The following is a 26901-nucleotide window of genomic DNA, read 5'->3' on the forward strand; positions in this document are numbered from 1 at the left end:
AGGATGCAGTGATTTAGGCTACAGAATGAAAATTGCAACAAGAACTTTTTTTCCAAAAGGGGTGAGCCTCTGATTGAAGAGATAATTATAAACATGGGATGTAGAAAGGGTTAGAGAGCAAATATGAATTTAATAATGAATGAATACATGAATGAATGAATCAATGCAGAGTTTGTGTACATTTACTCACAGATTTCTGAGGTTGTGGTATAGGAGCAGGTCTTTGTCATTGATGGCCGATAAGTTATTTTGATTGGCGATGTATCTGTCGGATAAAGATACAATTTCAGAAATGTAGGAGACTCTACGTCTTTTAAAAATTAAAAACAGGCTCCGAAAACCTATTCCTGCCATTCAGTGCATGTTTGCAGACGTCGAATTCAGCCCGCCGCAAGTCGACGCATCCTTGACAAAATATAGAAATGCAAATGATTTAACTTCTGAAATGCAAACACAAATTCATAGATCCGATATAATCTAGGAATGTTTGAGAAGACAAAGATATGTTAAAAGTCGAGTGCAGGGTGGAACGCAAATTCTATAGAGAAACAGAATTCCTGGATTGGTGAAACCATTTAAAATGATTAGGTTATATTTCTAGATCATGTATTATGGTAATGTATTCTCTTCATAAACACCAAAGCTTCACGGACAAGTGTCTTAATTGTTGCGTATAATCACAAGACTAGTCTCTTAGGAAGGCCATACGTTTGTGTGTCAGTAATAGGCTTGTAATTCAGCTACAGGGTAACACTCCGCTTTCCTTAATCAGAACGAAAGCACAACATGTTCAAATGCTATGACGTCACTCTCTCTTTCTCTTCTCTATCTCTTTCTCTCTCTCTCTCTCTCTCACACACACACACACACACACACACACACACACACACACACACACACTAATGGCTATATTACACTAATAGCTTCTACCACCTCCAATAATTACAGTAACTATTATGCCAGTTCCAGGCTTCATGTCCTGCCGAAATGTTTAACTTTGAGTCAGCTGCCACCTGATACGGTATTGTCAGCTGGCTAATGCAGCCTAATAACATTTGCTGACATTTCTGTCATTAAGCAAAGATTTGTGAAGTATCGAATTTGTAGTCTAATTGCTGATGAGGAAGCCTAATATATCGTGGCCAATGGGACATCTTTTCCTTATCTTTATGGCAAGATATTACAGGGTCTATGTTAGGCACAGTCGGGTTTTTATTTTGTCAAATTGCAGCCGAGTTATCCTTTTTTTACCATTTGTTTACATGTTTTTAATGTATCTTTTACATTCAGAGGAAACAAGACAAAAAAGTCACAATTGTTAACAAAGAAAGGCTAGAGAGCAGACGGGAATATTTACCGACAGATCTAGGGTAGGCCTACACTTCAGCTGGTTAAAATAACAAACCTTAGCCTCGATATTAAAGTCTACTTACAAAATCATCCGTAAAAACTGTGAAATTGTGTGGTTTAGTGGGCTAAATTCAACGCGAAGTTTCACCCCAGTAGCAGTAGTGTGTTTTAATCCCATGCAAAAGATGATGGGCAAATTGCAAGGAGCAGTTGCTTTCGATTGTGTTTTGACTCTACCTGTATGCACTTTAATAACTGCAACTTTGTGAAGTCAATCAGGTAGGGCTACTTTATTTAAATACAATACCATACCTATTTCAATCTACCATGCCCCAACACCATTTAATGTTTCCACGATCACGCTCAAATGACCCTACAAACTGATTTCACCCCAACATTTTATTGAGGGACAACCGCTGTCACTGGGGCTGCGAGACTGCCTCTTAGACACCCCGTTAGACTACGCGTGAGGTGTGCTGAAATGAATGCGATTGCAGTCGATGTGTGGTTGACGATCATCACGAGCGTGTGCAGGGCCTCTCACGATCTCTCAGTCAGGAGAGACTTGTGTTGAAATGCCGGAGATGCTTATTTTCAGATCAACAGCAGAGTTAAGATGAGACTATTTTATAATGGTCAGTATAGGCTAAACATGGATTCCGTTATAAAATGAAGCAGATGAGTCATCGCAGATCTGCCTTGGAAGATTCAGCGACCGCGCGCATCATAGACAAATGTAAACAGCTTGGTAATCACGTTATAAGACAACAGAACGCACGAGACAATAGATTAAACTTAGGGTAAGGATCGTATCATCAGTTTATGAAACGAGTTACCTATCTTAATGTCTTACTCAATAGCCTAAATCTTCTTCAGCCTTTTGTTATGCAGGTGAAAGAGACCGTACGTGGTTTTCAGGTGACGTTTATTTTCAAGCAATGCACATCTCTTTCTGTCTCGGTCTCATTCCCAGACACAAACTTACATGTCAGTGATGTTCTCCGTGTCAGCTTCGGTTTGGAGACGGGGGAAAGCTGCTACCCAATTATCCTGGTCAACGCAGGAGATCCGTGTGCTCGTGCAAGTGCAAGACGCGGGGCACGCCGTACCGGGCCTCCCCAACGCCAATAGGACCCACCAGAACACCCACTGTGCCATGCCGAAACGCCCCCACAAGACTTCCATCACGGACCCTTCACCGGGCTGTGGTGTAGTCTGCGAGAGCTTTGCCTGACCCTGCGCAAGGAGGGGAGTGCAGAAGCCACTGTCTTTACTCTTCCTCCAGGACACAGAGTTAAAACACAGTTTCACTCCTTACAGGTACCAGTTCACGACAGCATGGATTAACACACTCTATTTGACTCCCTCCTGCTGTTTACCCTTTTACTGATACTGAGAGTATAGTGCCCTGGGATACTACAGCTCGAAAAGAGTCCCGTAATCCTTGCCCCAGTGCGCTCTTCGCTCCTGTCCGTTGAGGAACGGTTAGATGGTCCTTCCTCGAGAAGTGCCTTGGTCGCTCTGCGCGAGAGAAGTGCGTGCTGAGGGAGGAAGAAGGATGAAGGGGGGGGGGGGGGGGGGCTGCTGTGCGCTGGCGGAGCACTGGATAAGCGCGTGCTATTGATCCTCGTCGTCAGCGAAAACCCATCCACCTCACGACTTGGAAACCGGAGGACTCAGACATGATTTGTTGCGGTTGTACCAGGGATTCTCCGACTGGACGTCATGCGCCTGCCCGCCAGAGTTCTGACCTTGTGGCGGACTCAGCCTCGCGACTGGGAAACAGACCCGAGCGATAGCCTACGAGTCGAGACAACGAGCTTATAGGACGCTCTCGCGCTAACACTGCCAGAATACCTTTACCTGAGGGTGACTCAGTCACTCCTCATCTGTCAGACGTCCACACACACACACACACACAGACACACACGGTGTCTCTCATTGGCACCCCTGCCCGTGAAGCCCACCCACTCCAACTTGTGACGTGCGCTTTGACGCATGAGATGATACAGAATCGAAGAACATTAGGGGGCCATAGGTTGATGTGATGACATGTGAGAGGGTTCTTGTTTTGCCGACTACGGGTGACTGACTGAACAGTTACTTGGGTGAAACAGCTGATGACGCCTATGCTTAAAAAAACTAAACTAACAAAAAAACAGGTGGAATTGACCATGTTGACATCGTCAAGTAGCGTATATCTGTTAATAGCAGACCCACCCTGATCACTGGCAGAGACAAGTTCGAGATTGTATGGGGAGAGGTACCTTCTGTTTCCTACAGCCATTCTCAACGATAGTACCGACTTTTTGCTTTTCTTGTCAGCACCCTGATCTCTCATGTCACATCTGGATACCGGTCGACATATTAATCTATCCATCTGGCGCCCCCTTCTGGGGAGTGTAAAGTAACACACTGGGCGGGAAAGAGAACGGTATGATTCATGAAAGAATTAATTAAAGTCATTAATGTCAGACACGCACACTTTTCCTGTACAACTGTCAGGGTAGAGTTATGTGATATTTCATGTTTCTGTAAGTGTGTGTTAAGGGTCTTGCATATTTTAATGTGGATGTGTATATCAAAGGTTGCTTGAGGGACTACATTTTGAGCCTTAATCATCAACATAAATCAGCAACAAAAACTACATTAACTGTTTATTTATTTTCCAAAAATAAAATAGGTTCAAATTCCAAGCAACTGTACACACCATTTATCTGAACAATATTTTACATTAAACTTTTGACACTGAGATGCCAGTGGGCAAAACACTTCTGTGTAAGGAAGCCAAACCAAGAACTCAAAGTCCACCGCTCTGTAAATAAAGTGTCCAACCCCATGTAGCACCTTCAAGGCTGAGGCTAGTCCCGTCGTGCGTCACGTGAGACTGATTGGAGGTATCTACGTGACTACGTATCTACGTCACGTGAGACTGATTGGAGGTATCTACGTGACTACGTATCTACGTCACGTGAGACTGATTGGAGGTATCTACGTGACTACGTATCTACGTCACGTGAGACTGATTGGAGGTATCTACGTGACTACGTATCTACGTCACGTGAGACTGATTGGAGGTACCTACCACCACTCCGTCCTTGGTAACTGGATAATGCTTTTCGGTAACAGGTTTAACATCATTATCAAGTGTGTGCGATGGTCTGAGACATATCTCTAATTTTATCCTGATAAACGTCTCTTGGGCACACACTTCAGGCGGTGGGCACACTTTAGGCGGTGGGCATTCCTCTAGCGGCGGGCTCTCCTGAGCTCTACCCGCTGCTGCAGGGCAAGACAGTCACTCTGGGTGGCCGACTTCACCCCGAGCACCAAGGGGCGTGCCTGCTGAGGGCCAATCCGCAGGGTCATGATGCCACACATGTCCACGAGTGCCCGCTGGCACCGCTGAATGCCCGAGTTGACCTGTGCCTGCCCCTCGGGGTTTCGTCTCAGGGCACGCGCCTCCACTGCGGAGTAGCCGATCAGCTCGCCCAGCACGGTGTCACCCATCTCCGCGTCCGCGTAGGCGGAGCCGTCGGAGAGGCTGACGTCCAGGCTCCAGTGGCCGCCAGCGCTGCGCATGCTGCCCTTCAGGGTCACCACGAAGGCATGGACACGGACCTCCCTGGGCGTCCCTCCGTGTCCGCTCGTTTGCAGGTTCAACAGGTACGAGAACGGGGGACTGTCCCAACCCACTGGCTGCCCTGCCGCCTCGGAGACCGTGTCAGAGCCCCTCTCGGCCCTCGGCTGAGCACGCTGAGACGTAGCAGGACGTGAGGAGGGCTCCTGCTGAGGGATGGAAGTGTGTGCTGATGGTCTTAGTGCAGTAAGCTGTGGGGAGACGGTGACGGTGGGAGTGTATGCTGATGGTCTTGGTGCAGTAAGCTGTGGGGAGACGGTGAGGGGGGGAGTGTATGCTGATGGTCTTGGTGCAGGAAGCTGTGGGGAGATTGTGACAGTCGGAGTGTATGTGGATGGTCTTAGTGCAGAAAGCTGTGGGGAGACGGTGAGGGTGGGTTCCGGAGGAGGGGAGAGCACGTCACCCTGCCCGGCCTCCTGTGACACTTGCTGGGATAACACACCGTCCAGCTCATCCAGGGGAATGTCGTCGTCATCTGGGAAGTCTTCCTCTGGTGCGTTGATAGCGCTTCCCCAGGCAGAATAGTCCTCCAAAAGGGAATGCTGTTGAGAGGACGGCCTGCTTGGAGCGCTAGAGAGCACACTGGCGCTCCTGTTGCCTGACGGCCCGCTGGTGGCGCTAGAGAGCACACTGGCGCTCCTGTAGCCACTGTCTATACTGCCCTCCTCCACGGCCTCCAGACTGGCCATCAGCTCAATGTCATCCAGGTCCTCCTCTACTCCCATGGCAACCACCTCCTCATCCTCCTCCTCCTCGGGCCTCTCCTGTGAGCCCCCGTCCGCCTCCTCTCCAGCTGGCTCAGGCTCAGGGAGGCCAAGAGCTCGGCTCAACACAGCGGCCTGAGGGAAACAGTGCAAAGCAGCAGAAAGCATTCAACCTGTAATTCTGCCATAACCCTCTGACACACTCATAGCCCCTTACGAGTGGTTTAGAGGGGCTCCTTCAGGTCATGATGACATCACTCAAAACACCGCCCACCCCCTCTTACATTGTATTATACATCATAACATAACACACTACATGGTACTACCCCCATTATTACTCTAGGTCAGACCTGGGCAAAGTGCGGCCCTTTGACTGTCCCTGATGGTCAATGGTAAATTAGGAATCAAACAGCCTATTGGTCCGGCCCTTCACAACAGTCCCACTTTCTCATGTGGCCCCTTGGGAAAATGGATTGGCCACCCCTGCTCTAGGTAAATCCCATAGTATGAGCACCTTATTATAGGCCTACGCCCACACATCATATAATCACGCAATCTGTCACACCTTCTCGGGTCTTTGCCTCACCTGAGTGTTGGTGTGCAGAAGTTCCTCCACCTCTCCCCCGAGGACCTGAACATTCTGCGGCCCCAGCAGCAGCACGCCCAGCCTGCACGTGATTGGCCCCCGCAGGAGCAGCTTGGTGCCCGCGGGCAAGCCGGTGTTCAGCTGCGGCACAGGCTTGACCTCCATCGCCTGCGCACTCTGCACACCGTCCGTCAGCTGCAGCATCAGCATGCGCGTGGGGGCCGCCTCCCACGGCCGCTGCGTCACCTGGGTGAATTCTCCCACCTGGTCGTTGGCACGTTCGCTCCCCCGGAGCCGTTGGAGCTGTGTATACGCCGGCTGGCTGACATCCTGCAGCGAGTCCAGCTGCACGCAGACGTTTCCCTGCAGCACTGTTTTCACAGCCTCGCTGACAGAAGCTGGCAGTGACGACATGCCCAGGCTACGCAGGTCTGTCTGCAACCACTGCTCAAGCGCCTGCTGCTGCAGTTGGGCCAAGGTCAGAGGTCGACCTGCTGCCTCCTGCTGCAGCCACTCCACGCATGCCTGCAGCCAGCCATCAGGCACACACACCTGCCAGCGGCTTCGCAGCCACGAGTGCACTGTCTGCACTGTATCAGGGGCCATCCTAGCGCGTTTCTATCCCACACATGAATGTCTCACTGACATACACAGGCAAAATAAAACACACACTTCATATCTACCTGAGGTAGACGTTGACGTAATGGTAACGTAAACTATTAACACATACACTAATAATGTAGCCACATGTTTAAGAAATCCATGCTGAAACCAAATTACAATTAGAGAGAAAAAAAAAGGATAAGCTAAACTAACGTTACTCTTCAAACAAACAGAGCTCGAGGAGGTTCATGAAGTCTACCTACGACAGCCCGTTAGCATCAGCAGGTCCCAACTCCTGGCGCCAAAGTTGATGAGCATTAAAACGCCACAGATAGTGAAGTTATGATGCCCTTAGTTTCAGCGATACAAGCGACATATTTAATGGACGATATGTTTGTTTCATAAATTATGTTCAGGTCCATGGCATTGGCAAGTGGTTTGTGGGCTATGTACCCTCCTCCACAGCCAGGTTTACGTTCTAAATGAAAAGGAAAACACGAAGTAAACTTTAATGCTCTCAACCAAACTAGCTGAATACTGCTTGACGAAGGAAGTAGTATGACTCACAGATGGACCAATGAAAACAGACATATTACTTCCAGCAATAAAGATTCACCAATCAGCGGCCTACTCTGATGGAGGGACGTCTTTTCATTGGCGCAAGAATAATCCCGCTGTGTGGTCCTCAGTTCACGTTAGACTGGTAGGAACTGCGAGTTTACGAACAGGTATGTACCAGAATCGCTTGTTCTATGTTTTCAGATGTTCTATACACGGACTGCCCCGAAAAATATCAATCATATCAAAGGACAATTGCTTGACCATAAAAAAAACAAATACATATTTGATTTTTGTTTGCATCGTGAAGTAAGCAGACCAGCGCATTTTCATTTCCGACCACAAGCTAGTTAGCGTTAGCTAGTTAGCCCCTTTGACTATTCAAGCAAGGTTGATAGGCTTTGATAGCTAAGGTTAGTTGTAAAATTAGCTAAGTGTCTCCCTTTCAAATCGAAGCTTATGTCAAAGTAATTAATGTTCCCTCGTTGAATTGCATCGATTACAAAGGGCAACTGTATGTGTTCCACAATGCTGACTAAGTGAGTAGCGTTAGCTAGCCAGCTGTGCTAATAGATGTGAGCTGGCCGTGCTAGTTAGCTGGCTACAAACTCCATTGTTAATCATCCTTATCATAAACACTGGCCATTTCCTGAGTGTTTCTATCGGCTAGACGAGGGACTCGCATACTATTTCGATTCACTCAGCTAGACTTCACGGTATATCTAGGCACGAATACCTTGCTTTCGTATTTTTTTCTTTCTTGCTTTTGCTTTCTCTGTTACCTAGCTAATTAGCTTGCTAACGCTTGTTCTTCACCAACACCAAAATGTTGCATTGTTATGGTGAAAAGGATCTGTACTCGCCGATTAACGTTAACAAGCGCGATTTTGTGGTGTTGTGGAAGGTTGCGGATTAGAAGGAAAAAGCTATTTGTAAAATTACCTAAGCTTGCTTACGTACTAGTTAGCTTTTGCAGTTGTCGTCGAGTGATGGACGTTGACGCTCCACTCCTATACATTCTATGCATTTTTGTTTATCGATCTCCAAGCGATACCAGGAACTGTAAATTCGCTCAAAAATCACTTAATTCTGTGCTAGCATACAGAGTTGTATAGAAAACCTTTGTCTTATCACTGCAGGTCAAGCACCTAGTTAACACAGACCATTGATCATCCGAGCAGTATGTGTGTCTGTCTGTTTATACATAGTCTTCAAGAGCAATTTACCTTTTCATTTTCTCAGGCAGATCCCTTAACTCTGGTCATCAAAGTACACAAACAGATACATCAGCCCGAGTCTGTATTGTGTCCAGACCACTCCTGCACCTTTGTCAGTGGTAAGCCCTCATGATGTTTTCTAACTTGGCCTCTGTGTAGTTGTTTGAACAACCATATTCTCGTATTTTTTTTTCTATCCACATTCTCACTCAAACTCTTGTCCTATCTCTCCCCAGCACACTCTTGAGCTTTGACCATGGAGGTGGAGAATGAGCAGCAAGAGGAGGAGACTACCGTCAGTAATACAGAGAACAGAAATGGTACGCATCTCCTGTGTCTGTGCTTGTGACCAAGTGTTTATGTGTTTGTATGTTGTGTGAGCCAGAGGGAGGGGAATCACTGTCTTGTGAAATGAAATGACTCTTGTTATCGTCTAGCGGTCACAGATATACAAAGTAGAGGAATTGTAAGACGATTGAATAATCTCGTTATCGTCTAGCGGTCACAGATATACAAAGTAGAGGAATTGTAAGACGATTGAATAAGACATTTTGTCATTAAGTAATTTTGATTAATTATCTATCCATCCTTTAAGCAGAGTACGAAGAACATATCTCAGGCCTTTCCTTATCAGATGTTTGAAGCGACACTGTGTAATTGTGTGCTTCTGATCGTGTGTTTCCAGGTAAACGTCAAGCGGACGATTCTGAGGAGCAGCAGTCAGTGAAGCGCTCCAGAAACTCAGAAGACCTGGTGGAACTTAGAATACTGCTGCAGAGCAAGGTAACCATGTTTACCCTCTCAATCACCAGTAAACATTTACACATTAAATCAAAGTTTAGGAGAGTAAAGTAACTGAAGAGGGGATTCATTTTTGACACTGGTGTGGTTGGAATTGCCAGTTCATCTGTAGTTCTTTGATTTTATTGAGGGTTTGTGTGTGTCAACCTGCCTGAAATCAAGTTTTGTGTGCTTTTCCCAGAATGCCGGGGCTGTGATAGGCAAGGGAGGCAAGAACATCAAAGCCCTTCGCACAGATGTGAGTACACACCGGCACACGCACGTAGTACCAGACCCAACTTAGTACATGACACACAGTTGAGCGTCCATAGTCACTGGAGTCTGGACCTAATCCCCTTGAACACTTTATGCTGCTAGTTTCTCGTCAATAAACTGTGCATCAGAACGACGTCAATCCTAGTTGATCTCACCTTATACCCCTTCCCCCTGTCTGTATCTATTAATTCCTTCTTCCCCCCTACTCCTCTCACTTGTTCATCGTTTGGGTATCACGCCTCCCTGATGCCTCCTCCACACCTCCTCCCTGACCCTCTCCTCCTCCCTGACGCCTCCTCCCTGACCCTATCCTCCCTGATGCCTCCTCCACACCTCCTCCACACCTCATGATGCCTTGCCTCCCCAATTGGACATCTTACATGGTTGACACTGATTGACTTCTCCTTTGCCCTGTCCCCTACAGTACAATGCCAGTGTGTCAGTTCCAGACAGCAGCGGGCCTGAGCGGTACGTCTCCTCCCCCTCTCTTGTGCAAAAAAAACACACACACTGTGTGCTCAGTCATGCAGGGTATGAGAGCACATCCACTCTCTCCTAGAAGCATCTTCTCATGTTGTCGTAAAAACACTCCATTTTAAATGGAAGAGTCCTGCAGTCACCTTCTGATACGTTCAGGCAGTCACTCGCTCGCTCACTCACTCGCAGTGCAGAGCATTGCTTCCCTCCGTCCCTTGTTGTGGTTTTTTTTTTGTCCCTCTGCCCTCTCCCTCCTCCCACTCATGTTAGTCATCCATACATCCTGTGTGGCCTCCCTCCGCCTCTGACTGTAACACCTGTTCACATTCAACAACGTAGTTTGGTGCCAGCACTGAATCTCTCACTGAATCTCTGTTTATCTCCGTCATTCCCTGTCTCCATCCATCTTTTTCCGTCTTTCTTTCTCTCTCTCTTTCTTTCTTTCCTTCTTTCTTTCTCTTTTTCTTTCTTTCTTTCTCTTTTCTCTTTCTCTTTTTCTTTCTTTCTCTGTTCTCTCTTTCTTTCTTTCTTTCTTTCTTTCTTTCTTTCTTTCTCTCTCTCCCTCCAGTATCCTGAGCATTAGCGCCGACATCCCGACCGTAGGAGAGATCCTGCTGAAGATCATCCCCACGCTGGAAGAGGTAGGCTCACATAACGTGAGCTGAAATCAGGAGTCTTTTCTCTTTTTGTTTGCGCCGTGCCTCCATGTTGATGTGTCGCCTGACTCTGTGCCTCTCCTGTGATTTGTTTGTGTTGCAGTACCAGCACCATAAGGGCATGGACTTTGACTGCGAGCTCCGCCTGCTCATCCACCAGAGCCTGGCAGGAAGCATCATCGGAGTGAAGGGAGCCAAGATTAAAGAGCTCAGAGAGGTGTGTGTGTGTGTGTGTGTGTGTGTGTGTGTGTGTGTGTGTGTGTGTGTGTGTGTGTGTTTGGGGACACTGGCTAACCTTGGAGGCATAAGGGGAGTTGGAAATGGCTGGTTTGGTAGAGGTTGTGAGATGGGAAAGAGTTGAGAATAAGGCGAATAAAAGCGGTTTGTCCCTAAAGCCTCTTTCAAACATAGTTCCTGGTAAATTCCTTTCAACTTCAATCTTTCCAGCACCACCAGTGCATTTCCACTATTCATATACGAAGCTTCATTAAAGAACATTTCCCTCTTGAGACTCTTCACACATGCCATGGCAACGCTGGAATAGATGGGGCAGCCATTTTCCCTGAAATGTTCCATCTTGAGTTGGAAAAGTTAAAGGCGCCCAAAGCAACATTAGGGCATCAAAATGGAAATATTCTGGATAAGACAATCTTTATGATATTGACATTTACTTCACCAAATTAGCACATTTGCATCATTATTTGATACTTTTAACAAGGTGTTTGTGTGTCTGTGTCTGTTTGTTTATGTTTGCAGAGCACACAGACCACCATCAAACTGTTCCAGGAGTGTTGTCCCCAGTCCAGCGACCGTGTGGTGCTGGTGGGCGGGAAGGCTGAGCGTGTGGTGGAGTGCATCCGCATCATGCTGGAGCTTATCGCCGAGGTAACCACACTCCCACAGGCTATGCGCCATATGCTATCGCCGAGGTTACCGCACTCACAAAGGCTAGAGCCACATGCTATCGCTAAAGTAACCGAACTCACACAGGCTACGAGCCACATGCTATCGCCAAGGTAACCGCACTCACACAGGCTTCAAGCCACATGCTATCGCCAAGGTAACCGAACTCGCACAGGCTACGAGCCACATGCTATCGCCAAGCTAACATGCATTCACACAGGCTACGAGCCACATGCTATCGCAGAGGTAACCAAACTCACACAGGCTACGAGCCACATGCTATTGACAAGGGAACACGCACTCACATAGGCTACGAGCCACATGCTATCGCCAAGGTAACCGCACTCACACAGGCTACGAGCCACATGCTATCGCCAAGCTAACACGCATTCACACAGGCTACGGGGCACATAACGCCAAGCTAACACGCATTCACACAGGCTACGAGCCACATGCTATCACCAAGCTAACACGCATTCACACAGGCTACGGACCACATGCTATCGCCAAGGTAACACGCACTCACACAGGCTGCGAGCCACATGCTATCGCCAAGCTAACACACACTCACACAGGCTACCAGCCACATGCTATCGCCAAGCTAACACGCACTCACACAGGCTACGAGCCACATGCTATCGCCAAGGTAATACGCACTCACACAGGCTACGAGTCACATGCTATCGCCAAGCTAACACGCATTCACACAGGCTACGGGCCACATGCTATCGCCAAGGTAACACGCACTCACACAGGCTGCGAGCCACATGCTATCGCCAGGCTAATACACACTCACACAGGCTACCAGCCACATGCTATCGCCAAGCTAACACGCACTCACACAGGCTACGAGCCACATGCTATCGCCAAGGTAATACGCACTCACACAGGCTACGAGCCACATGCTATCGCCAAGCTAACACGCATTCACACAGGCTACGGGGCACATAACGCCAAGCTAACACGCATTCACACAGGCTACGAGCCACATGCTATCGCCAATCTAACACGCATTCACACAGGCTACGGGCCACATGCTATCGCCAAGGTAACACGCACTCACACAGTCTACGGGCCACATGCTATCGCCAAGGTAACACGCACTCACACAGGCTGCGAGCCACATGCTATCGCCAAGCTAACACACACTCACACAGGCTACGAGCCACTTGCTATCGCCAAGGTAACGCGCACTCACACAGGCTACATGCAGCATGCTATCCCAGAGGTAACACACAGGCTACAAGCCACATGCTCTGCGCTCAGTACACTGCGGTGATTCTTAAACAATGTTTTCTCTCTATATCTCTGTTTCTCCAGGCTCCTATTAAGGGACGGGCACAGCCTTATGACCCTAACTTCTTCGACGAGTCCTATGACTACGGAGGCTTCAGCATGCCGTTTGAGGAGCGAGGTGGTGGTGGAGGAGGCGGTGGTGGTGGCGGCGGAGGTGGTGGTGGTGGTGGTGGTCGTGGGCGCCGGCCCATGGACGGGGGCTTTCCGTCCAGGGGGGGTCGTGGAGGCGGAGGCGGGGGTTTCGACCGCATGCCCCCTGGGGGTCGAGGGGGTCACTCCATGCCCCCGTCCCGCAGAGATTACGACGACATGAGCCCGCGGCGTGGACCCCCGCCCATGCCTCCAGGCAGGGGGGGTCGAGGGGGCGGAAGAGGCCGCAACACACACATGGGCCCCCCACCCCACAGGAGAGGGTAAGCTCGCTTCATTTACTAGAACTTTCTCTTCCTTTCTCGCGCCTCCTGTCTCTTTCTTTCACACTCACCCTCTTTATTCCTCTTACTCCTCTCTTTAGTCCTCTCTTTAGTCCTCTCTTTACTCCTCTCTTTACTCCTCCTACTCCTCTCTTTACTCCTCTTACTCCTCTTTTTATTCCTCTTACTCCTCTCTTTAGTCCTCTCTTTAGTCCTCTCTTTACTCCTCTCTTTACTCCTCCTACTCCTCTCTTTACTCCTCTCTTTACTCCTCCTACTCCTCTCTTTACTCCTCTTTTTATTCCTCTTACACCTCTCTTTAGTCCTCTCTTTACTCCTCTCTTTACTCCTCTTTTTATTCCTCTTACTCCTCTCTTTAGTCCTCTCTTTACTCCTCTCTTTACTCCTCTCTTTACTCCTCCTACTCCTCTCTTTACTCCTCTTTTTATTCCTCTTACACCTCTCTTTACTCCTCTCTTTACTCCTCTCTTTACTCCTCTTACTCCTCTCTTTAGTCCTCCTACTCCTCTCTTTACTCCTCCTACTCCTCTCTTTACTCCTCTCTTTACTCCTCCTACTCCTCTCTTTACTCCTCCTACTCCTCTCTTTACTCCTCTTACTCCTCTCTTTAGTCCTCTTACTCCTCTCTCTTGCTTTCTTTTTTCTATTAGTCAATCCAACCCTTCCCCCCTACAGCTCCATTAGCTTCTTCGTTCGTTTGTTTTCTCATCTCTTCTTGTCCACCAGTTTGTCTGGGAGATCATGAAATATCAGCCATATTTCAGTTGCACAGCTGTGTCCATAAGCCATGTGTGTGCCTGTCTCTGTCTCTGTGTGTGTGTGTGTGTGTGTGTGTGTGTGTGTGTGCGTGCATTGGGCTCATTCCATGTGTGTGTGTTTGCAGAGAAGACCACTATTCCTACGAGGCTCCTCGTGGAAACCACCACGACGACAGACCGAAGTAAGTCTTTCTCAAGCAGTAGGGCAGGAGCAGAGAGCTTGAGCTAGGGTTAGATGAGAGGCCTAAGTAAGTCTTTCTCAAGCAGTAGGGGAGGAGCAGAGAGCTTGAGCTAGGGTTAGATGAGAGGCCTAAGTAAGTCTTTCTCAAGCAGTAGGGGAGGAGCAGAGAGCTTGAGTTAGGGTTAGATGGAGCTCTGCGTGATCACAGATAGAGGCTGAGCTGGAAGAAGCGACCAGAAAGGAAGACGGTCTGGGAGACACGGGTCAGAAAGGATCATATCATACAAGGTGTGAGGTTAGGCTGGGAGACAGCGGTCAGGAGGGATCATACAAGGTGTGAGGTTAGGCTGGGAGACAGCGGTCAGGAGGGATCATACAAGGTGTGAGGTTAGGCTGGGAGACAGCGGTCAGGAGGGATCATACAAGGTGTGAGGTTAGGCTGGGAGACAGCGGTCAGGAGGGATCATACAAGGGGTGAGGTTAGACTGGGGCATATTGTTAAAGGTAAGGTGTAGGGATGGGTTCAGGCATGGCATTAGGAGGTGAGCTGAGATGAGACGGGAGGAGATGAGACGAGATAGGTGGAGATGGGATGGGAGGAGCTTAAATGAGATGGGAGGAGCTGAGATGAGATGGGAGGAGGTAGACTTGATGCATCGTAAAGTGAGGGTGGTGTGATTTAAGGCCTAGAGCTGAGGTCATGACCCACCAGTTTTATTTGTTGATGCTCATTTTTCATTGTTGGTCTCACATTTTCTTTCTCTATCCCTCTCTCGTTCTTTCTCTCTTTCTCTCACAGTAAGTCATTTCTCAGTTTTAATGCCTTTTTTCCCTTCATTTACAGGAGTGACCGGAGGGGGCGTCCTGCTGATCGCTATGGCGAGAGTATGGTGAGTGTGAGAGACAGACAGACAGACAGACAGACAGACAGACAGACAGACAGACAGACAGACAGACAATAGCATTCTGATGTGGGAGTGGCCGAGCACACAACTGGTCTTGCCTGTTGTTGCTTGGAAGCAGTGTTCAGATCACCGGTTCCCCTGGTAACATAAGCTGCTAATTAGCAAATGAATGGGTGGATGGGTGTTTTTTTATGTGTGACATCTGTAACTAACGTCTCTTTCTTTATCTCGTTCTTCCAGCAGAATGACCGTGGTTACAGTAAGTACTTTTTTCGTGTCTGTATAAAATTAGTTTGATATGAGTTATTAGTTTGATATGAGTTGTCTCTATATATGCTTTTAATCTTTCTCAATTTTTTTTATAAAGGCAACAATTCCTCCTGGGAACCCCCCTATCCATCTGGTAAGTAAAATTGCTTTAATTACATATTCTATGACAACAAATTATCATAATACTTAGAGTGTAGTGTGTGTGTGTGTGTGTGTGTGTGTGTGTGTGATTGTGATTCTGCATCAGTGCTGTGTATGTAGATGGTGTGTTTGTCTGAGTTCGTTGTATCTCTAGAGATAGGTCTTGACACATGTATCAATCTGGATGATCTTCTTGATGAAAGTAATGTAATGTGCATGATTGTGTTGAAAGGAGGAGGAGGAGGAGGTGGTGGTGGAGGAGGAGGAGGAAGAGGAGGATCCTACGGTGATGTTGGAGGCCCTGTCATTACTACACAAGTGACAATCCCTAAAGACGTGAGTGACTAACCACAGATCAACAGACACACACACACACACACACACACACACTCACTAACTCATGGAGAATAGGCACAGATCAACAGACACACAAACACACACACACACTACAGGCCCATTGACAATAGGCACAGATCAACACACACACACACACCACAGGCCCATGGAGAATAGGCACAAATCAACACACACACACACTACAGGCCCATTGAGAATAAGCACAGATTAACAGACACACACACACACACTACAGGCAAATTGAGAATAGACACAGATCAACACACACACACAAACACTACAGGACCATTGAGAATAGGCACAGATTAACATGCACACACACACTACAAACAGGTTTATTGAGAATAGACACAGATCAAAATGCGCACACACTACAAACAGGTTTATTAAGAAGTGGCACAGATCAACACACACACTACAAACAGGTTTATAGAGAATAGACACAGATTAACATGCACACACTACAAACAGGTTTATTAAGAAGTGGCACAGATCAACACACACACTACAAACAGGTTTATAGAGAATAGACACAGATTAACATGCACACACTACAAACAGGTTTATTAAGAATAGGCACAGATCAACACACAAACACACACTACAGGTTAATTGAGAGATCTACAGTTGGCATTGCTCATTACGGGGGTGGGACGAAGCGGCACTATTGGCTGTAGTCCTTCTAGTGTAAAGGGGATTTTTTTTAGTAATCAAAAGCTGGGTTTCCATCCACCTTGTACCCATATTTGCAAATATAAAACTGAACTGCGCGGTATGTGTGCGATTTAATGATCGTCTGCAAATGGTTGAGGAGAAATGTTATTCGCATGTGTGCAATAAGGACGCTAAAGAAGCAGGTAGCCTTGGTGGGAACGGTTAAACTGTTCCAGCCACGCTCCAACAAGAACGATAAACAACTGTTAAGTGAATATTAACATCAAACGGCCGCTATGGATTAGTGTTGCCCTTCTTTTCAGCTGCTGAGCTTAAGCCAATCAAAACAGTTAAAAGTTAGAAGGGTTCGCATAGTAATGAGAGGAATCTATGAGGTGTGGGACTGCACCTGTATAAAGCTAAAAGTACCTGATCTAAATTCGTCCACTTTGAGGTGGTCACCTTGTGCCGCTATACCCCCTGCTCCGATTGCTCCTGCCACGCTTGGGGTGCTCCGAGTGCCTCGCTTGGGGGGCTTCGAGTGCCTCGCTTGGGACGCTTCAAGTGCTCCTGCCACGCTTGGGACGCTCCTTGGAAGTCCTGCTCTTAAAGCGTTTGCAGCTCCATTTACGGTGCGCTTTGGATCTCCCCCACTGTGTCAAAACAGCGACCCTTCAGCCTGAACTTCATCCTGGGGGAGAGTGTGTGTTATGAAGTTACCAAATGACTGCACTAATAATTTAAATAGCATTATGCAATGCCCTTCTTTGTTGCATGTAAGAACCAACAGTGCACATTTAAATGGTCCCTGCACCTTGAGGTTTGATTGACAAGTTAAGGTAATTCCAGTAGTTTTTCGAACACTTTGCCAGAATTAGCTAAGTGTGTGTGTGTGTCTCTCTACAGCTTGCTGGCTCCATCATTGGTAAAGGAGGCCAGCGCATCAAACAGATCCGCCATGAGTCGGGCGCGTCCATCAAGATCGACGAGCCTCTGCCCGGCTCCGACGACCGCATCATCACCATCACCGGCTCACAGGACCAGATCCAAAACGCCCAGTATCTGCTCCAGAACAGGTGGGTTTCTACTGTGTGTGTGTGTGTGTGTGTGTGTGTGTGTGTGTGTGTGTGTGACACTCTGAAACGAGGTCCCAGAAGCCTTTGTTTTGGACAAGGACGATAAAGGCCTCAAACATCTCCTCCAAGACACACAGACACAGACACACACAGACACAGCCCAACCCAGCAGAACCAGTTGAGGTGGAATATTTCAAAAGTTCCACTGATCACTGAAGGGTGTTACAATAACAGCATGTTAATAGATATAGATGATGTATAGATGAGATGCGCTCAGGGGGGGCAGCTCCATCCACAGCAGGCGCTCAGAGGGCACCTCTAACTAACCCCCTGCGCCCTGACATGCGGGGGATTCTTAGTGGAGCACGACATTCGTGAGGGTCAAACCCTCTCTTAGGTCGTGGAGTCCATGCCCAGGTAGTGCAGGTGCTGGCCGTATATAATCAGGCGGGTAAAAGTCACTTAATGGCACATACGAATGGAAGAATTGAGACTGCTGGGGATGCACAGCCGTATACAGGGTACTGTCAGCTGTGTTGCTGTGGCTACGACATCCTCTTGGATTTTTACTTCATACGGATATAGTTTTTATAGAAGGCCTCTATGTGCATGGGTTATGGATGGTTTAAAAGCAGTATTTCTAAGTTAGTGAGGGGATTCCCACATGGACCTTCGAGACGGAACAGTATCAAAGGCATTTTCAATCTCATCACATCTCCTCACTTGTTTGATTATATTCTGTTGTCTGGACTGTACATTGAGCTTAAGCCTCTTGTGAAAGAGTGTGTGTGTGTGTGTGTGTGTGTGTGTGTGTTTGTTGAGCCATTGAGCTGTATTGTCTTGTATGCTAGGTTGTGTGATTGGTTCTCTTCAGTGTTGTAACACCTCTCTTCCTCTCTCCTCAGTGCGCTGCACCTCCTCGGACAGAACTAGCCCCGACCCTTCTGGACTTTTCAAATGTGTCTCTCTCTCTCTCTCTCTCTCTCTCTCTCTATCTCTCGCGCTCTCTCTCTCTCTCTCTCTCTCTCTCTGTATGTGTCGCTCTCTCTCTTTCCATGTCTTTCTGACAGGAGGTAGATTGACTTGATTCACTCCTGCCCCCTCCCCTCCTGGTGGGTGGAATTGAAATATGTTTTTTTTTTTTTTTTGTATTATCTCTTTTTTTTTTCTTTTTTTTATCATCAAGGGCCAATTTTATGTTTGCTCAAGACAGAAGCCCTCCTTGTGTGTGTGCGTGTGCTTTTTTTTAATCTCTACACCGCCCCTGCAGGCTGTGTGTGTTCGTGCATGCTTGTGTGTGTGTGTGTGCGTGTGTGAGAGATACGGCCATGTTTCCCAATGCAGTTTCGGAGTGTTTAATTACTTTGGTGTACGGCAGATTCAGTGTAAATATGACCTGGTTCATGGTTTCTGTAATGTTACATGGTGACCTGCATCCTCAAATTTATGTCAAGTTTGTATGTTCTGAGATATGTGTGTGTGTGTGTGTGTGTGTGTGTGTGTGTTGTGAAACTGGTGTCTTTTAAATCAAAAATGTGTGTGTGAGTGTCGGTGAACTCTGGGCTACCTCCAACCCTCCACTCCCTCCAGTCTCAGAATCTGTGTGTGTGTGTGAGTGTGCGTGCGTGCGTGCATGTGCGTGTGTGTGTGTGTTTGTTTTTATACTGGTGGCAGCAGCACAAACGCGTCCAGTCTGGAGTTTATGGGCCGTGTGAACCTTTTTGTGATTTTTGTTTCTTTTGTTTTGAAGTTATTATTTTTTGTTTTGTTTTGTTGTTTTCTCATTTAAATTTGTATCTTGTCCTGGCATGACATGCCTCTCCCCAAACAGAGCTGTAGAATTTGCTATTAGTCTCAAACAATAAAGGTGATGCCACTTTTTACCAGTATCCATGTCTTGTCTCTTGGCTACACACACTTTCACATTTTACACACGCACATGCATGCACGCACACACACACACACACAGTAGCACTTTTTACCAGTATCCATGTCTTGTCTCTTGGCTACACACACTTTCACATTTATTTTACACACGCAAATGCACATGCACGCACACACACACACACACACACACACACACACACAGTAGCATTTTCTACCAGTATCCATGTCTTGTCTCTTGGCTACGCACAATTTCACATTTTACATACATACACACACACACACACACACACATACAGAGAGTCATGCAAGGACACTCAGATCCTCACATTCTGAACAGTTTAAGTGTACAGTAGCACTTTTTACCAGTATCCATGTCTTGTCTCTTGGCTACACACACTTTCACATGTACACATTTTAGATATTAATCAATAGGGGCACACAGTCAAGTGTACATCCTCATGCCTCCAACCCTCCACTCCCAGAATCTCTGTGTGTGTGTGTGTGGGCACACACTCAAGTGTACATCCTTATGCTTACACAAATATGCTTGACGCACTACCATGACTTTCACACATAGCCTTACCGTGTTCAATTCTATGTTTCATTAGTCCTCAGACCTTAATGTTTTTATAACTGAATATATCTGGGATGAAACCATGTTTGACACCTATTCATCTCTGACTAAGATTACAGACTTTGTATCAGACTGAAGGATCTTTAGGCCATGAAATATGTAAGTAAATAGAGTAAAATGGCTGAAATTAACTGAAGTAGCTCCTCCACTCTAATGACTGAAACCATTAGCCACCTGAGAATTTCAACAATTACCAAACTACTCGACCTAGCGGTGGCGCTGGGAATTACATCAAACTAAATCCGCGTTTAGATGGGCGGAGACCTTTACGCCACAGAAAAGTGATTGGTGAAACAAGGCGTGACGGCGGTGCAGCACTACGTTACCTTCCGCAATCTCATCTCTACTTTGACGATTGTCACAGTGTTTTGCTGTTGGTACGTAACGTCACATTTCATTTGTAAACACATAATTTAAAAACAAGGACGCTCTTGCAGAGCCTTTTATGCGTTCAATTTAAATTTTACGCACTCATTTGAGGATACACATTACACATGCGAAAATTAGATGAGACCAAAGTTCAGCATGCAGTTATCTGTTGCTCTGCGGTCGCTACTAACGTCCGTGTTTGTGCGATTTTGTGCGGACATTGAGATTTTCTAGTAAAATCGGCGGACGATCCTATAACCATTTAAAGTTCCACAGCTTGAAGACAAACGTCTGGGTGGCACGGTGCTCTTTTCTACTCCTCACGCGCCAACCGCGAGGTTTAGACAGTCAGCCGCAAGAAGGCTACTCACAAGCTTGTATTGAAAGAATGGCTGTGCCCAATTCTGACCGTCTAGGCGATTTCACGAAGTACCCCTTTTACAAACATGAAATCACACACACAGCACTATAAATACATACTGTCATACTGTCTTCCTTTCTGACTGTTTTGTGGTTCTCTGGTTTATGCCCAGGGATGGTGGGGTGCCGATTCTCATAAGACCTGTGTTCATTTTTTACAAATACAATAAAAATAACAATGGTTGCTTTGAAAAAGCTGTAGTCACTGTATCAACTACTTTTTCTATTTGTCTTGATGAGGGTACCAGTTATTGCCCTGTGTGCTGTATAAAAGATAATCTGTTGTTTCATGTGGTAACCTTAGTGATTCTAATTGTAGCTATGTCTTATGTGTGTGGGTGTGAATGTGTGAAGGTGTCGTGATGGCGGAAGAGCCTCTATGGCCGCGGGAGACAGGCAGGTTTGTGGCCGAGCGGAGTCGTGACGTCCACGTGTGTGAGGAGGGCGTGGGGCGAGCGGCAGAGCTGCTGTACGGCCTCAGACACAGCGAGGTTCTCACAGCGCGCGGGTGGAGCCTCATGAACCCATTGGCCCCGGCGCCCGGCGGTGATGCCGCGCTCGACTGGCTGCTGGTGGTGGACACCATGAACTTCTCCTTCTGGCCCGACGACCCACACGAGCAGTGTGAGGTCATATGCCGGGGGAAGACCTACACTGGCTACATGGCCCTGTGCGCAGCCATCACCAGAGCACTGGATGAGGGTGAGAGTGACCTATGACCTTTCACCTTTCACACAGTCTCTGAAGCAGGGGCATGTAAAGACATGCTGTTCTGTTGCCCAGGTTTCTCTCACACATACATGCATCCATACACGCATCCATACACGCATCCATGCATGCACGCACGCACGCACGCACGCAGAGCTTTGACTGAGCCCATTCTAGCCATTTTGCAGCCCCTCCTCTTTTGCTTTAGCCTTGTGCTTTGGATAATTGTCCCACTGGCAGGTTAAAGTCTTTCCCCCACTTAAGCATTTGATTTGTCTTGTCTTTTTAGTCTTAAATCCTTAGGAAAAATACTAATACTAAAATAAGTGGGGATGACTATCAGGGGGCTGAATACTTTTGCACGCCACTGTGTGTGTGATGGGCTCATATATCACGGGGTTGTGTGTGTGTGATGTGCTCATATGACACGCCATTGTGTGTGTGTATGATATGCTCATATGTCACGGCGTTGTGTGTGTGTGTGTGTGTGTGTGTGATGTGCTCATATGTCACGGCGTTGTGTGTGTGTGTGTGATGTGATATGCTCATATGTCACGGCGTTGTGTGTCCCTGCAGGTGTGGCCATCACAGACCCGGCATATTTCTCCAAGATGAGCCTGGAGGACCTGGGCAGGGTTCTGCGCTCAGACAGCGAGGTGCCCATGCCGATGCTGGCCGAGCGTCACAAGGTCCTGACGGACGTCGGCCGTGCATTGTTAACACACTCTGGGTCGTTTCGCTGCTTCCTGGAACCCTGCAACAACAATGCACTCAAGATGGTGCGGCGCATTGTGGAGATCCTGCCCTCCTATCGGGACGAAGCCATCTTTGAGGTCTCACGTGGCAACACACACACACACACACACACCGCACACCGCACACACACACACCGCAAACACACACACACACACACACACACACACACACACACACACACACACAAAATTAGATTATGTGGGCATATGGATCCATCCACATGCAGATAGACACACATCTGTGCACACATATCAACCTGCCCAAAACAGTGTCACTTTACTGCATGCATAAACACAGATCTGCCTGCACACTCTTTGAGTTATAATTGCTCTCCCATGCCCACATCCACGGCTGAAGTGCCCTTGAGCAAGGCACCTAACCCCAATCACTGCTCCCCGGGCCCCGCCAAAGGCAGCTCACTGTTAGTGTGCTCCACTGTGTGTATCATTACCCTGGATGGGTAAAATGCAGAGATAGAATTCAGAGTGTGTGTGTGTCACTATCTCTGCCATAAACATAGTCACTAGTCACTAGGGCTCATTTCCATTGTGTTTGCAGGGCAGGAGGGTGGCTCTCTACAACACACACACACACAAATTTTATTTTAATTTTTATAAGCGGAGTCTAATGTTTGTGTTTGCAGGGCAGAAGGGTTGCCCTCTACAAGAGAGCTCAGATCCTGGTGGCTGAAGTGTGCTGTGTACTGGAGGCCGGCGGGCAGGCCAGTCTCTCAGACATGGATCAGCTGACGATGTTCGCCGACTACAGAGTACCGCAGGCACTTGTCCACTTGGGGGCGCTGCGGTATTCCGATGAGTTAATGGACACTCTCAAGAAGGGTCAGCATTCAGTTCGTTTCAAGTCAATCCACAATGTTCAAGTGTATTTCTGTTAGTGCTGTCAGTTTAATGCGTTATTAAGCCCAATTTAACGGCGTACATTTTTTTACCGCGCAATTAACGCGTTGTAAATACATTTTTTTTTAAACTTATAAAAAAAAACCCACTATAGGCTGAGTACTTGTTTATCTGAAATGTGCAGTTTATAACATGCGATTAATACATTTACAATTAATCGCGATTCATTTTGAGTTAACTATGACAAAAATGCGATTAATCGCGATTAAATATTTTAATCATTTGACAGCACTAATTTCTGTGTGTGTTCGCATGACCAAGTGTAAACAGGGGCGTATCTGTGAAAAATAGCACCTATGGCACACCCTGTCCGAACATCTGACACCCATCTCTTAGGTCACTTTACCATGATATTAGCTCAACAATACATGACCAAAATATCACCAAACACTTAGGTCTAACTAGGGATGCATACCTAAACCCACGTTCAGGTTCAGGTCCGAATTCAAATCCAGAGGTTTAGGTTCAGGTCCGGACCTAATAAGTCCGGACCCGAACCCATGGCATATTTGAATACATGAACTGTTTAAAGTTAGCCTGACGATGTCATACTCATAATTCTAGTCAGAATATGAGTCTGAGACCGGACTATTGGGCTGTGATTATGGGGCGTGTTTCAACGAACCAGGAAAGAAAATTCCTCTTCGCTGAATTGGATACCTAGAACCAATCAGAGCAACGTAGTATTTCCATCTGATAGATTAAACTTTTACCTGATCCCGTAGGAAGGACGGCAAAAACATCTTTTCAATCGACAAATGCCTTGATCGCGTTTCTCTGTTCCTCTTTCAAAATGAATGCGCTGTCATATCTGTTGAGATATGCCTGCTCACGTTACTTAATTAGCACTCAAGGCTAGAAGCTACCATTCGTTTGAATGTTTTTTTTTTCTACGCGTTAGCATAACCTATCAATAATGCTCTAGAGTGCTTCAGTTAAGACCTATAATCCTGGGCAACACTCGTTTTGCGTATACACAACTAACCGAGTCAATGTAGACATATAAAAGTCGTGTAGATAGCTTAAATCATATAAAATATGTCCCACTAAGCTTCCGAGACGGCGCCATCTTTGTTCGATGTATACCGGTATTCTATCTATATCTGTCCATCAACGTATAAAGCCCGCCCTTACAATTTGAATGGTCAGATCACTTTTCGGGGCCGTTTAAACCCTCCCAACTAACTCGACTCCAGACTGAATCTCCAGACCAAAAATTTTGTGGGCGGAGTTCAGGCTGGTATCCAGGCTAGTTTAAAGTATATTATTAATATAAATACATACAAAACATCTGGCTTCAAACTACAGCTTTTTTTTTTTAATTTTTTTTTTTACTTCAAACTATGAACATTATATTAACTGTAAACAACAGTTTATAGTCTACTTAAATAAATAAAGGATATAGTATGTGAGTGCTAGATTTTTTTACAAGTCCAGTACCGAATCACTGGGGTTTCGTTTTTTCTGGACCTGAACCTAAACGTTTTTACAAGTCCAGAACCGGTCCGGCTTACAGGTACGCATCCCTAGGTCTAACAACACCCATGCAGTCAAGTAAAACCTGATATTAGAAAACCTCTTTTGCTCTCAAGGATACGACCTCGGTCGTTTGAGTCCAAGTGTGATTAAGAAGTACATCTGAAGAAAATGATTTTGTTCACTATTCAAGGACGGCTTGTGTGACTGCTCAGTGTAACTGCTCAGTGGCTCACCCCTTCAGGTGGTGCCCAGGGCAGAGGGTCATGCCTGCTACACCTTGGGTATGCCATTGAGTGTAAATGAGAGTGTATTAGCATCTGTGAGAGCCACAGACATCTGAGGGTACTTTACTTGGGTCTGATTTTGTGTGTGTGCGTGTGCGTGTGCGTGTGCGTGCGTGCGTGCGTGTGTGCGTGCGTGCGTGTGTGTGCGTGCGTGTGTGTGCGTGCGTGCTACTTCACAGGTGAGTTGCTCAGCTCTGGTGACAGAAGAGAGGTGGAGATCCGTGGGTGTTCCATTGACGCTGTGGAGCGGATTAGGGAGCACTTGTTGCGTTTGGTGTCTCAGCGTGATGGAGAGGTGTGCCCCATCAACTCTGCCCTCATTGACTTTTTCCTGTGGCCTTATGCAAAGGATCACCATAAGGAGATGGCCCACATCCCCATCCACCACACACGCTGCATCTACTACTAACATGGTTTCAGTTGGGGTATGCGCATTTAAATAACGTTGAGCCTCTTTTGTATGGTAATTGAATAAATAAATAAACAAAACAGATGTTTATTCAGTGTCAAATTGGTTTTATTAACTCAGAAGTAATGGCAGTATTCCTCCTTGTCGGATGGAGGCGCTGAAGATTTTTCTGAAGAGGTTCCTCTTGGAAGGCGTGGCCCACTCCTCAGTTTACCAGATGGCAGTTGTTGCTTGGCAACATACAGACACACAAACCAAGCAAGCAGAGGGGCCAGAAGGCGTGCTATTCCAACCCAATGCAGGTTGTTCGCTTAAGTCATCGCTTGATAGTTTATTCTAGAAGTTTACTTGTAAGGACAACATTTATTAAAGAAGAACCACATCGAATATAAAGCTATCAGATGTGATCACATTGTGTCTACTTCTGATGTAGTTTGTTAACTAGCTTGCTATGCTAGCATGTTTGCTAAACGGGTAGCAAAATAACGTTAACTGAACTGCATCTGTCATGGGCATAATGTTAGGTTTTTAATGCTTGCGTTATTAGGGATGAGCGAATCTCTGATATGATGGAAAAGGTGATGCGGGTCGCGGTGCGCGTAAGACCACTGCTTCCTGCAGAAGTCCGCCAGAACCGGGAGATTTGTGCACATGTTGCAGCAGACTCCCGTCAGGTTGTACTGGCGGGCGGGCATGCATTTCCCTGTGACTTCGCCTTCGGACCCACGGTGTCACAGGAGAGTCTGTACTGTTCCAGTATTAAGCCTCTGGTAGCGTCTTTTTTCGCCGGCACAGATGTCATGGTCCTCGCTTACGGACAGTCTGGGTCAGGCAAGACCTACACACTAAGCGGGCGACACAGTGGTAAGTCTCAACTGTTACTTATGGTTAAGTGGGCGACAGACTGTGACTGTCTAAATAATTTATATGAAATGACAGAAAATCTATAGTTAATTATTTATTATGCCATTAGGTTTAGAGTGTGTTTACAGCATAGCTTACCGTATAAAGTGAATAATGGTTAATTTCTCTGTATTTTGTTTTCTAAAGAAACTGATGTCTTTCATAGTTGAGTTTCTATATTTGGTAGATTCTTGGTGAACTGTGCCGAAATGCAGATCCACACTTTGACAAGGCTTAACAGTTAACAAGGCTTAACTTTATCACCAAAACAAACTGTACCGAAAGCAGGACCAGGGTGCTTTTCCAAGTACTA

The 26901-nt window shown here is 46.8% G+C and overlaps 4 protein-coding genes across 5 annotated transcripts in view; 2 read left to right on the forward strand and 2 right to left on the reverse strand.

Moving 5' to 3' along the window:
• Positions 1–2535, reverse strand: part of ntrk2a (neurotrophic tyrosine kinase, receptor, type 2a) — a gene marked incomplete at both ends in the record, with an annotated part of 36917 nt that extends 34382 nt beyond the window's left edge. Inside the window, 2 exons of the mRNA XM_080852285.1 lie at positions 191–265; positions 2336–2535. Coding sequence (XP_080708411.1) covers positions 191–265; positions 2336–2535 — 275 coding nt within the window. The remainder of the gene's footprint in view (positions 1–190; positions 266–2335) is intronic.
• Positions 2536–4599: 2064 nt separating this feature from the next.
• On the reverse strand, positions 4600–6886 carry rmi1 (RMI1, RecQ mediated genome instability 1, homolog; the record flags this gene model as incomplete). Its single annotated transcript, XM_080851936.1, has 2 exons — positions 4600–5829; positions 6281–6886. The coding sequence occupies 2 exons, from the start codon at positions 6884–6886 to the stop codon at positions 4600–4602; spliced, it is 1836 nt and encodes a 611-aa protein (XP_080708062.1).
• Positions 6887–7577: 691 nt separating this feature from the next.
• Positions 7578–19670, forward strand: hnrnpk (heterogeneous nuclear ribonucleoprotein K). The gene is made up of 17 exons (XM_080851938.1): positions 7578–7611; positions 8684–8777; positions 8895–8978; positions 9344–9441; positions 9641–9697; positions 10139–10182; positions 10760–10832; positions 10951–11064; positions 11604–11732; positions 13071–13459; positions 14364–14420; positions 15264–15309; positions 15565–15583; positions 15692–15727; positions 15968–16071; positions 17653–17822; positions 18728–19670. The coding sequence occupies exons 3-17, from the start codon at positions 8915–8917 to the stop codon at positions 18753–18755; spliced, it is 1428 nt and encodes a 475-aa protein (XP_080708064.1). The 5' UTR covers positions 7578–7611; positions 8684–8777; positions 8895–8914; the 3' UTR covers positions 18756–19670.
• Positions 19671–20685: 1015 nt separating this feature from the next.
• On the forward strand, positions 20686–25719 carry qng1 (Q-nucleotide N-glycosylase 1). Of its 2 annotated transcripts, XM_080853219.1 has the most exons (5): positions 20686–20720; positions 21487–21834; positions 22417–22673; positions 23240–23435; positions 25456–25719. In XM_080853219.1, exons 2-5 carry the CDS (start codon positions 21495–21497, stop codon positions 25683–25685), a joined length of 1023 nt encoding a protein of 340 aa, XP_080709345.1. In that variant the 5' UTR covers positions 20686–20720; positions 21487–21494; the 3' UTR covers positions 25686–25719. The 2 variants fall into 2 exon arrangements, with proteins under 2 accessions (XP_080709345.1, XP_080709344.1); XM_080853218.1 differs by lacking the exon at positions 20686–20720 and having other exon boundaries at positions 21472–21834.
• Positions 25720–26901: the final 1182 nt, after the last annotated feature.

Source organism: Sprattus sprattus (genome assembly GCF_963457725.1).
Source record: "Sprattus sprattus genome assembly, chromosome: 15".
NCBI lineage: Eukaryota > Metazoa > Chordata > Actinopteri > Clupeiformes > Clupeidae > Sprattus > Sprattus sprattus.